Genomic DNA, 13,003 nt, shown 5'->3' with positions numbered 1-13,003 from the left:
CATCAGATTAACACAGATTAGCGTGGCTTTAAACTATTCAGTGGGATTCTTTTACTTCTGAATAGAGTCCGAAGATCCAACAACCTAACAATTATTATGCAAACTTAATTTGATTCGCACAAACAGCTTACATGCTCTTAATGGCTGTTTAGCTCTTTTTAATCACCCCATGTACAACAAAAAAGCACCATCTTCAAATGTAGGCCGGCAGCCAAGGCTCCAGCTGTTCTCCATTATTTACGGGCTCTCTCCACACACTCTGATGTCAGCAATGAGGTACTTTTTCCCATAAGAAAAATGCCTGTCATCAATGTGATGCCTTGTCTGATGGTTTGTGGGATGTTATAACGTGGCAAGGTGTGGTGAGGGGCAAAAACACAACATTTGTCATTCTAATCCAGTCCGATTAGCTCATGTGATTTTATGCAGATTTGTCATTGTATCAAACAGACTCATGACTCGTGAACCAAACCCACTATGTAAAAGAAGACACTTGAACACACTCAATGCTATGCGGATCAGAGCTGAAACAGACCAAACAAACACAGAGGTCACAGTGTGGAGATTTTGGGTGAACCCCAGGACCATTACTTATCACAGCAGTCAGTGGCTGTCATTCTGGGTGAGTGCCCTGCCGGCAGGGGGTAGGTTGTCTAAATTAGCCTCAGTTGAAAAGATAACCCCCCCGGGTCAGAGGTTAGCGAGACCCACTGATTTTAGAGCTCTGGTAGTAACGCTCTTCTTTATCCACACGTCTGTTCAGATAAGCACTGGTGCAAATGACAGGAAAGACAGAGAGTCTGACAGCGGAAAGAGGCAGAAAAAGAAAAGAAGCAGGTAACACCTAAGCACTTTTTCATCCTTGTTCATGGCTGTGGGCCTGAACTGTGCATCTGAGTCACAGGAAATCTATTGCACTTAGTGCTCCCTGAAAAGTGACATTGAATGTGGTCAAACAAGAGGACAGTGAAAAAGACAAGTGGTCACATGAGACACATTTGAACAAATGCCAATACCAAGTGAAAATAGGGCTTTAATATAAATAATTATTTAAATCAGTTAATATAATGATTGTGGCACGTTGGCTCAGTGGTAAGCACTGTCACCTCAGAGCAAGAGCCCAGCTGGGTCAGTTGGCATTTCTGTGAGGAGTTTGCATGTTCTCCTCACAAGGAAAATGAATGAATAATATTAAGATATTCTTTGTTTGTGAGCGCTAGATGACAGGGTAATTGAGTATTTCATCCATTCATTCACTTTCTTTTCGGCTAAGTCCCTTTATTAATCTTTATTATCCAGTATATGTTTCACATAGAAGATTCCAGTTGCAACTCATCACTGGGAAACATCCACACACCCATTCATACACATACACTATGAATAATTTAGCTCACCCAATCCACCTATACCGCATGTTTTTGAACTGTGGGGGAAACCCCGGAAGAAACCCACGTGAACACAGGGAGAACATGCAAACACCCCACAGAAATGCCAACTGACACAGCTGAAGCTTGAACCAGTGACCTTCTTGTTGTGAGGCAATTGTGCTACCCTCTTTGACACTGTGATGCCTCTAATGGAGTATTTGTATGTTGATAATATAATAAGATATTATTTAGAATATTATTTCACTGACTTTAGAAAAGGGGATCTGAATATATACAGGAAGAAATGTTGCTCATTCTACAAATGTGATTCCTAAAATACTGTCCTTTACCCAAATTGTTCTTGGATTCTGATAGACTTTAAGCTGAGACATATCCTGACCCTGTTCAGTGCTGAGTTCTTGAGCAATTCCAGCTGCTTGACTGCCAGTAAAACCAGTAAAAGCTGCACTGCAGTGACCAAATCTTTCATCAGCAAAAATATTCAAAAGGCTAGATTAAAACTATGGACTGGGAACTGGTCACTTTAAGTTTTATTCTTAGCCTGATGAGATTTGATGTGTCAACACACAACCCACACATGCACACACACACACACACACACACACACACACACACACACACACACACACACACACACATGCACACACGCGCGCGCGCACACGCACACGCACACACACACACACACACACAAGCAATATGATATAGCTGTATATTGGCTTTGGTGGGAGGCCGCAGGCTGAGTGCCTTATGCCTGGTGCCTTATCCCTGGCGCATGCAACGCGCATAGCTGTGTGCATTTATACTTCTGCGCGTTGTCTCTGTTGGTCTGCATTAACACTTCCGAAACGCTAGTTGGCAGTGAGGTGTAAATAATCCTCTGTGTCGAGTTTCTTCGCTGGTTTTTTTGTTTTCCTGAACACTTCCTGAATGTACAATTGGCTCAAACTCTGTTGTTTTGAGGCAGGAACCGGCGGACGTGGAATAACTTTAACTATGAGGTAAACACAAAACAAAAATTTCCATCCGGAGCTCCTTTACTAGACTCCACACTTGTAAACAATGTGGGTCTGGGCCGCGCCATTCACGCAGCTCTCGGTCCCGCCCAGACTCGTCAGCACTACCAAGCGAATAAACACAGGGCTTGCGCTACGCATCGTTGCGATGTGTAGTTACATTTTTTGAGAGGTGCACGTCAGCGACGCCGACGGCCACGGCGTAGGGCTATGCGTCAACGCCGTAGCATACTATGAAGTATAAATCAGCCTTTAGTGTCCCACCAGTGACGATATACAGCCATATCGCACTGCTACTCATCTGATACTGCATTTATACAACAGTTCGAATGCATAATTGTGTATATACAGTACAAAAAGAATATTAAACACGTCTAAAAACCCTTTTGTATGAGGAACTACTTTCTTCTGCCATTCATCTGCAGCTGACATCAGAACAGCAGAAATTATTGCTACTTCACCAACGTGACTTAAGAGCTAGTATTTGAATGATTCTCTAGCGTAATATCTAATGTGTTGACAAAACAGGTAATTTTGTAACATTTTAAGATTATAAAACTAAAAAGCATAAATGACATCAGTCTAGAGACATTTCCCAGTATTTCTCTGTTGCAATCAGGAGATCACAATAATTAACCCAGAAAAAGCCAAAGCAATGCATTCACTACCAGATTACTGTTGTGTTTGCCATAAGGAAAAATGCTAAACACATGCGGGCATTTCTTCTTTCTTGCTGCTTACTGAACTAGTCTGCAGTAATGAAAACAGGAGACCCATTAGAAACAAACAGATAGCCAAGCGAAATATACCTTGGGGTTATATAAAGAGTGGCCAACACAAAATACATACATTCCTTAAGTGAGTCCCATTTCACACTCAATACACTACAATTACTGTGGTTTAAATACAGACTGATGGATGTCACAGCTATCAGCCAATCAGATTGGGGATATTCATATACATTATAGGCATATATTCATTTCAAGTCTACAGCATTTTTAGAAATATGTTTTCCGAGAAACGTTGACATGTTTAACACTTATTTTTCCCTGTGAATTATACTATGTTGTAAGTAACCCTTTTTAAATATTAACAAAAACTGAAAAACAAATTTAACTTGAAAGTATCAAAAAAAGTATTCATATATCACATTATCATGGTTTGTAAACAACAAACTGTAATATCAAGCAATGCGAATTTATACTAATGTATTTATTGTCAGTGCATAAATAACTGTTCACAGAATTTACCAAGATGGCCAAAGATTAACTTGCCATAAAAAGACTTTGACATATCTCAAAGCTGTTTATCCGTTGAGACAGATCTTCGTTGCTGCATAATATTGTTTTTATGAGGTCATCTAAGCTGATGTGAAAATCAAGTCTTTCTGAATTCTGAGTACCTACAGTACAACACCACAAGGCAAAGTCTGACAGGCATTTGCCATTTTAGCCATGAAGCACTACAGTGGCACATCGAACCTCTGAATGTTTAAACCCTCTTGTTAACCTAGCCCAGTTTGGTTTCCTTAGAAATGGGCGGCAACCCAGAATGCAGCAGAGTTAGGTCAGTGAATCACTGGAGAATGAGCAACTCTCATGTAAACTTTTCCATACCAGGCGTCTCAACTTAAAAGAACCTCAATTAACAAAATGTGGCGGACTCAAATTAATATTTTGCTCTGATTTACTGCGTTCAGAGTAAGCTTAGAGCTCATGCTTACGCATAGAATGGGGTGAGGGCTTCTTAATAAGCATGCTAAGAGAAATGACGTCAGAACAGCTGGTAAAGTCTCACAACCACTCAGGTGTTCGTTTATTACATCATAAACAGTTCATAAGCTCAGTGAAGAGTTTTTTACCTTGGAAACAGTATGCGCCAAGCCTCATACTGGGATCTGGGAAGCCTGTTTGGTTTCGGTAGCGGTACATGGTCCGTACTCCCAGCAGACCACCACCACACTGACTTCTGGGTACGGAGACAGGATGGCGTGCACTGCCATCAGAAAGCCAGCCATAATCACAGCGGTCCAGGCCCTGCCTCCAGGCAGCGTGAAGTTGACCAGGTGAGGCCAGCTCTGCATTATTGCTTTCACACACTGCTTTGGCTTCATCAAAGGTCATCTTTTGCAGTGTGGGTGCAAAGAAAACATTACCTAAGGCAAAAAAACATTTACATTTATTATACATGAAATTATCTGCATTTTGGGTTATCAAACCTGCTAACAGTGTTATAATAATCCTGCTGAAAGGTAGGCTTCAAAGTCTCAGTCAATGAATCAAAACCCAGATTTTGGATCAAGGCTGATCAGGGAATAGCCCAATTAATGACAAATGCTAATTCATTAAACAGCTTTCAAAAAAGAAATATGTATTTTCCATTTGCAAATGTTGTGGTGAATCGAATAAAAAAATGAGGGAGAGTTGTTTTCGCACAGCTTTGGGTGTTGCTGTCAAAAGCTCGTACTGAGGTTTTTATGACGTCTAAGTAATTTATAGCAGAACAGTAAAGACATACCCAAATCTTATTTCTTATGAGGGAATAAGACATATTAAACCATACAACAGGGTGTTCATTTAACAAATCCATTTACTGGTTTTCATCCTGTTGTTAGAGCACTGAGCTGGACATACTGCATATAAGGAATATCAAGTCTCTTGACAAAGCATGATATATATTTTTTATTTATTTTAAGAGTGTTTGATATTTTGAGGTAAATTATTCATTTTGTAAATTGAAAAAAAATCACTACAACCTATTTTTCTTCATTATTAGTAACCAATAACAGCTTGAAATATGCATGTGATTAAAAACAAAATATGAACATACTGATACACAGCAAAACAAGTTTTTAAAGGTCAGATTAAACTTTGGAATTCAAATAAAACTATTAAAAAAGAGCTTAAACTCCTTTTCTGTGGCAACAAAAATATTGAAAGCTTCCACTTCAGCGCGTAATACCACAGATGTGCATCGCCAAAATGGTTGATATTCATTTTTGGTCATAACCGCAGTTTGAAACCACATTAAATATGTCAGCATAAAGCAAATATAATAGATAAACTACTGCTCTGTCGAATTACCGCAGAACTGTTGGCCTTGTCAACAAGGGGTTTATCTAAAATAGTCATATAAATGATTGGTAAGAAAAAAAAATACCCTCAAGTTTATCCACATAACAGAACACATCATAAGTTTCTGTGGGTTTCCGTTTGCCATACGACCTAACACCAGGTTTTCCAGGCAGGTTTCCAAAACAGCCAGGCCTGGGTCTCGTGATTGGGTATCTGCAGATAGAAACAAGCCACACAGACAGAAACAGGAATGTTCATCACTAATAAATAAGGTGACATTATAATGTGTTTTGCTTTTGAAACTGGCCTTTATACAAGAATATGTATAGATGTTGAATTTATGAATGAGACTGCTCCCAGAAGACCATATAGAAGTACAGCCTCTAACCTCACTGTTTGATCTGCTATCCAGCCAGCATCACACTGGTCAAATCCATCTTCATAAGCAGCTCTCAGCTGTTCTGATGTAGCAATGGTCGCTCCAACATCGCTGCAGGCCTGCACAGCTTGTGCATAGTTCAGAATATATCTGCTGACCTTCGACCTGTAGTGAAACACCACGCCTGTTCAAAAAACACAAAAAAAACAAATAAAAATTAACGTGTTCAAACAGAGAACAGAGTTTAAAATGGGGGCATTCTGCATAACTGTCATTGTTGTCGGAGACAAATATGAAACTTAATACAATCTGCTTCAGTCCCGGAGATGTCTGCGAGTTGCTTATAAACAAATTAATAAAATGAGCAGTGTTGGGACATTCATTTGAATGAGGGGACATTCCATCCACCCCCATAATTGTCGCTTTGAAACGTACTCAAATTAAATGAGTAATGGGTCTAATTAAAATGGCAGTGCATCTCTGCTGAGAGCAGGGTGGTGCTGTGATTCTAGAGCCAAAGCAGTTCAGGGTTGACCCATCCCATCCTTTCACATGGCCTGTGCATAAATCAGCCCATACAACATGTGTCCCGGCATCACAGCGTATGCAGGCAGAGGGAAGACATTAGGATAAGCCAAGTTTATTGGAGTGCATTTGACTTTTTACACTGTAACTGTAATCTGGGAGGGTCCAAAACAACCTTCAAATCCCTCAACAATTTAGATAATCTGTGCTTGCGGGTTTTCTCCCATTAACAGTTCCACTTAACACACTGAATTTTCATTTATCTGTAATTTACTTTGGTTACAACTGTCACTGATCAATTCGCTTGAAGGAATTTCCCATATTGGCAGCATATACAACAATGACATCTATAAACAGAAGAAATTTGAGATCAACTGAGACCCAAAAACCCTGTCACGCAAAACGCTAGTCCCAGGAAATTGGCATCAAAAACTAGAGGGACTGAGAATGCAAATAGCTTGTTGACGGAATGTTGCAGTTTTACTGTCACGCACAACAAAAACTAATATAATTAGTATTGTCATCATTTAAATTGCAGTAAATAGGTAAACATGTATTTGACCTATAGACTGCCTCTTTGAACTGTTGCCTTCTGGTCAACGCTACAGAGCACTGCGCACCAGAACAGTTTCTTCCCTCAGGCAATCCATCTCATGAACACTTGATAATAATAATTGTGGAACAAACATCACTACTTTCCATACACTTTTATACACATATACACTTATTTAACAACACACTTTACATGCCAATTTGCACATAACAGCTGCACATATAACATTGTATATAGTAATATAGCTCTACATACACTTGTCTATTTGTATATTTTGCATTCACTTCTTACTGTTTTTTTCTATATTTATTATCTGTTTATTGTCCTGTCTCTGTAAATCTGTTGCACTGTAGAAGCTCTGTCACAAAAACAAATTCCTCGAATGTGCAAACATACCTGGCAATAAAGCTCTTTCTGATTCTGATACTAGACATCTTGTTATAAAACTGCTGTGGCAATTCTTAAAACTATGCAACTGTTTGACTGTCTCAAGCACAAAGTTGAATAAATACAGCTCTTACAAAAATAGAAATAAATCATTTTAAAAATCATTCATTAAAAAAAAAAAACATTAAAGGTGCAGTAGGTGATCTGCCAAAATGATAAGTGTTAGCATAAAATCTTATAAAACACAGGCCTTTCCCTGCTGTCCAAAGCCACACCTCCTGGAACATGAACGCGGACCTTAAAGATGACAGCAGACAACCCACTAGATCATGTCATTAACCAGTTTGAAAACTGTATTGTATCTAGCACGTTTTTAGTTGTGTAGCAATCAAATCTTGTCATAATGTGCAATATTTCATGCATGCAAGGATCGCAGGTCTCACTCTCTCACGCTCTTTGTCCTAAAGTGGCTACTGTATGCTTAGTATTTAGCCGGTGGGGTGAAGGAATAAAACTTATTTCGAAGTCAAACTTACATGCTATTTCAGGCTGAATATTCAAAGTAGGATGGTAAACAATATAGTAAGCGCATCACAGGTTATCATTGTTCAAAAATGAACCAATGAGAAAATAAAACCAACTTCACCTTAGTAAAGCTGGCTAGGCGGAATAGCGCTATTGACTTAAGTTTAAACTAAGTAATTTAAAAAAAATATATAAAAACAAATTTTACAGTTTGACAATTTGTAATCTGTTACTTTACACCAGTGGTTCTCAAAGTGGGGGTCGGGACTCCCTGGGGGGTCGCGTAACAATGACAAGGGGTGGCTTGGTGATTTCCAAAACTCAAATAAGTTTTATTAAACTATTTGAATGACCATAGGTCCCACTTTATATTAGGTGTCCTTAACTACTATGTACTGACATCACAAAATAAATACATTGTACTTACTGTGTTTATAATGTATTTGAGAACACTTGTGACGCTTTTGAGTTGGGAAAGAGGTTGGGTTATGGACAGGTTTGGTGGCATGGGTAGGTTTAAGGGTAGGTTAAGAAGTAAGGGATGGTCAACAGTGTATTTACAAATGTAATTACAAAAGTTAATTACAGATGTAATTACATACATGTATTTAATCAAGCATAAGTACACAGTAAATACACGTTTTTACACAATAAGTGCATTTTAACAAACTATTAATACCTGTGTAAGTACATATTAGTTAAGGCAACTTAATATAAAGTGGGACCAAACAAATTATTATTTTTATATTAATATTATCTATTATAAACAAATAAAAATCAGTCATCAGCCTTTACTTTTTATATTATAAATTAATAAATGAATATAAAAAATATATATGGTAAATAGACTGTTGCATTTATGTGTTGTCAATGTGCTTATGTTTATACATGCCTATAGTTGTGTCTACAAGGTTTATATATTTACAGTATAACCACTTTGAAAAATGGGGGTCGCGAGTCACTGACATTGTTAATTTGGGGTTCGCGGGCTGAAAAGTTTGGGAACCCCTGCTTTACACCACTGATATTAATGCACAACAAAAATTTATCATGCACAATATATTGGTGCCCATGTCAGTTTCAGACTCTTTTTTTTTTTTTTTTGCCATTGTCATTATTAGCCAGATTAGAAGTCATTTTTGGCAGATAAATAATATTTTTGGTGCCTTTCGGATGACTGCTGTTAGCGATAATTGTTTGATTGTTGCCTTGACATTTTTTCTGCAGTAAATATTCTACAATAAAATGAGTTGTCCATTGCATTTGTTTGCATTTTTTAAAGGCTCAGAAAAAAGGTTACACTTTATTTTGATGGTCCATTTGAGTATTAGTAGACTGTCTGCTTGATATCTGCTGATACTGCTCCTTCAACAGACATTTAACTAACTACAAGAAACTTTGCAAGTACATGTTAACTTACACTAACCCTAACCCCAACCTAACAGTCTACTTATAATCTAATGAGAATTAGTTGGCATGTAGATACAATGTAACTTAAATTCAACAAATGAACCATCAAAATACAGTGTGACCAAATAATATAAATTTTTGATTTTATAAACCTATATATTGGTTATCAGGGCTCAAAAACTAGTTTTAAGTTCATATTCATATTGCTGAACGACCCCATTACAAACCAGATGTCATGTGTCTTTATGGGATTTTTATGTATGCACGCACACATTCCAGAAAATCACTGGAAGTTTAAAAGAACCATAATCAAACACATCATCAAACATTAAGAATTGTCCAGATTCTCTGTGACTAGAGAAATAAAAATGTGTTCAAAGATTCTTACCATCAACATTTAAATTGACTGTGTCTTGTGTGTCCTCGATCCCAAACATCACTTCACATCGGTATGTTCCAGCATCACTAGCCCGAAGTTTCACCATAGTGAGAGAAGCATCACCAATGTCCTCCGGGTGACTCTGCACAGATACACGACTCCTGTAGCCCGAACCAATCTTAATGACACCATTTTGGGTGACAAGAACAGTAGACTCCACACCCCCATCAATTCTGGTCCACTTAATGCGCAGGTAATCGTATCCTGACGCGTCTTTGTTTCTTGGTCCAATAGTAGGCATGATGGAGAAGTAACACGGAAGAGTCACTTTCCCAGACAACAAGCCACTGACAGGACGCATCTCCAATAATGTGCTAGAGACTGAGAGAATGAAAGGCATGAGACATACGTACACACAGCTGCATCTACCGCAAAGCACAGGAAATCATGCCTCACTGTGTTTATGATAATTGAGCTTGGAATTGTTTTACTGCCTCTGTGATACCTACGGGTGAGCATACCAGAAACTATTTTCCCTCAGTAAGATGCTTGAAATGGTGATGATGCAGGAATCATAACTGTCAGACAGTCAACCCAATAATGTGAGAAATGCTTAGAATAGACAGGTGGGATTACCCCTGAGGGTAACATCACCATGTGTGAGCATGGCCCCAAAGAGTGAAGAAGTCAAGCCATCTGTTTGCACCACAAGAAGATCCTAATTAAAAGGTATAGGTGCCTGGAAGTAAACCATTAGAGGCAGCTGGGGGACAATAGTTTGTGGGAAAAGTTCGACCCGTTCAGGACATGCATTAAAAGATTTATGAAACAAAAAAGCACGCATTGACACACATTTAAAGCTATGTAACATGCTAATCAAAATACAGTCAGAAACTCATTGCAGAACATGCAGGAAGGTATCAATCAGTGAAATGCAACACGCATACAGATGTTTAAAAAAAAGTGTAAAAAGCTTACCTGGTCCAGTTGTTGAGTGGTATATGCAGAACAACCACAATATGTGTTTTATATTTAGCAACATCTTGCAGTCTACAAGGTGAAGAGAAGAATTACTGAATCATTGATTTGACAATTCCCCTGCTGAAAACCGAGCTGAATGACTGAGACATTTGCTATCTATTAACACTCAAGTAGTATGCTGAAAGGCTTTACTCATCTGACTGAGACGATGTGGTGGTCATACAGAGTGTTTCCTCTCAGAGGGTGGTTGGCGAATGAGTATTCAGTTGCTCTAATCCCCTGCGGGGGGTGAGACTCAAACTTTTGCCACCGCACCACTACAAAAGCGGGGCTCACGAGACTACCCACTGACCAGATGAGTGAGAAAGCGACGTCCTTTATTGTGAAAGTCAATAGATGACTTAGGCTATAGACATTTAGTTATACTGCTTACAATAACAGTAAAATAAATCTTTACCGGTAGAAATTAACTTTGAAATATTTTTTTTTCGTTTTCCATAAAACTGCATTTATGAAATCATTAAGTAACACTTCTTGTGCCCGCTACGAATTAATTAATTACAATTATTTAAATAAAAAAGAAAATAATTAACGCGTAGCGAAATACACCTAGCTGTGTAATATTTTCCAAATAATCTGACACATTGTTCATTCTGTACAATTCTTATAAGCATCCTGTCTTGAGAAACCCTCTCAACTTTTCATCCGCGCGCTCTACAAATGTGCACGCGCTCTCGCATTCGCCGGCGCAGCGCTTTTCATTCAGTAGCCTAATTCGCCAGTTGCAAAAAGTTATGATAATAATCAGTTAGAGTTGTGAATGAATAGAAATTCAGAAGTGATGCCCTATTCTGTATTAAACTGCGCTGGGAGATCTGGCTAGTCACGCCCAATGACGTATGCATGCAGCATCAAAGATGAGAAGCGTCTTTTGACACAACTTATATTTTATACTTATGTACACTTCAATGAGACATAGGTCTAGGTTTTAATATTACAGAAACAAATTATTGATATTTGGTCGAAATACTGCAATAAAATATTCATAATTGCAACTTTGTAACAACATTATTTAGACATTAGAATGTTGTAAGGTACTGGTAACAATCACATCTATACATTATTTTTTCTGATTTACTGCAATGTAATAATATTACGTCGTGATGTGTTTTTTAAAACGACAAACATTTTGTAATTCATCACAATCACTTTAAGTCCGACATGCCATTACATATAGAACATGATTAAAATAGATAAATGCAAATATTTACCTTTCTTTGAAAGTTATAATTCCACACGCAAATAAACGTTCCTTAATCCCAGTTCACAGTGAGTCCACATGAAACCATCATGCGCGTCCTTTTATCAGTTAACAAAGTGCTTTTCCTTCACTTGTTGAATCTTCTTGGACAAATCTCCACTTGTAGACTTTTCTTCGTTACTTGTGATGATCCGGACAGTAAATGCAAAACGTTAACACTACATTCAAATCCATTTTCCTCCCTAAATAACCTCGTCAAGGATTTAGAGGAGGGGCTCAGTGGCCACCCGAAAAGTGAGTAGACACCAGCCTAAATAAGGGAGGTGCGGGGAAAGTGACTGGGACACACGTAGGTGACCCAACTTGACTGCACAAACACTTTTAAATGCAAGAATAGAACATTCACAATTTAACAATAGAGCGTCACTTTGCCCTCATTACGCCCTACTATAGAACATTAGGTGAACATTACCTTGATTGGTATACAGTATATCATAGGCTAAACTGTTGTGACAAAAAAAAATGACTGTTTAAATAAGCGCCATATATCTATATCATTTTCTAATAAATTAATAGGCTTAATAAACAAGCAAATAAATAAATAAATAAATAAATAAATAAATAAACAAACAAATAGTTCCCGTTAGATTTATCAACTTAAATTAAATTTTCTGAATAGGATATCAAGAATTACTCAATCATAAAATAAATTTTTTTAAAAATCTACAGGAAGTGCATTTTATTTATAGTCATGGATATGCAATTCCCTTATTATGAAATATAATCCTAGATTGCGCTATTTGTGCTGCGCAGAGTTGCGCCTCCGCACGGGGGAGAGACTGCACTGGGTGATAAGAAAGAGCACCTAGATTCTCAAGAAGTTTATAAGGTCAAACAGAACATTGAGACAACAATCCATTACAAAAAAAAATAAAAAATAAATAAATAATAATAATAATAATAATAATAGTAATAATAATCCTATAATTGAAGAGTTAGGATGCAAAAACCTCTAAAGTGTCATCTGAAATTTCCATCGAAAATGAAAGATTTCCTCAGCCTCCTTTGTTTACGTTGAGATATTTCACTTTAAAGACCAGGAAAAGCATTATTCTTTGCCATAAAAAA

General features: G+C 37.8%; 1 protein-coding gene across 2 annotated transcripts in view; it reads right to left on the bottom strand.

Moving 5' to 3' along the window:
* Positions 1-12,095, bottom strand: part of vcana (versican a) — a 64,972-nt gene extending 52,877 nt beyond the window's left edge. Inside the window, exons 1-6 of one of the 2 annotated variants that reach the window (XM_021475988.2) lie at positions 11,886-12,095; positions 10,612-10,683; positions 9,643-10,014; positions 5,864-6,038; positions 5,561-5,688; positions 4,263-4,556 (exon numbers count right to left, since the gene is read on the bottom strand). In XM_021475988.2, coding sequence (XP_021331663.1) covers positions 4,263-4,556; positions 5,561-5,688; positions 5,864-6,038; positions 9,643-10,014; positions 10,612-10,675 — 1,033 coding nt within the window. In that variant the 5' untranslated portion in view covers positions 10,676-10,683; positions 11,886-12,095. Of the gene's footprint in view, positions 1-4,262; positions 4,557-5,560; positions 5,689-5,863; positions 6,039-9,642; positions 10,015-10,611; positions 10,684-11,885 lie in introns of those variants that run through there. The other variant, NM_001326557.1, reaches the window with a different exon arrangement.
* Between the last annotated feature and the right edge of the window lie 908 nt (positions 12,096-13,003).

This window comes from Danio rerio, chromosome 5 (assembly GCF_049306965.1).
Source record: "Danio rerio strain Tuebingen ecotype United States chromosome 5, GRCz12tu, whole genome shotgun sequence".
Taxonomy (NCBI): domain Eukaryota; kingdom Metazoa; phylum Chordata; class Actinopteri; order Cypriniformes; family Danionidae; genus Danio; species Danio rerio.
Note: the sequence above shows the minus strand (reverse complement) of the source record. Positions and strands in the feature narration are given on the sequence as shown.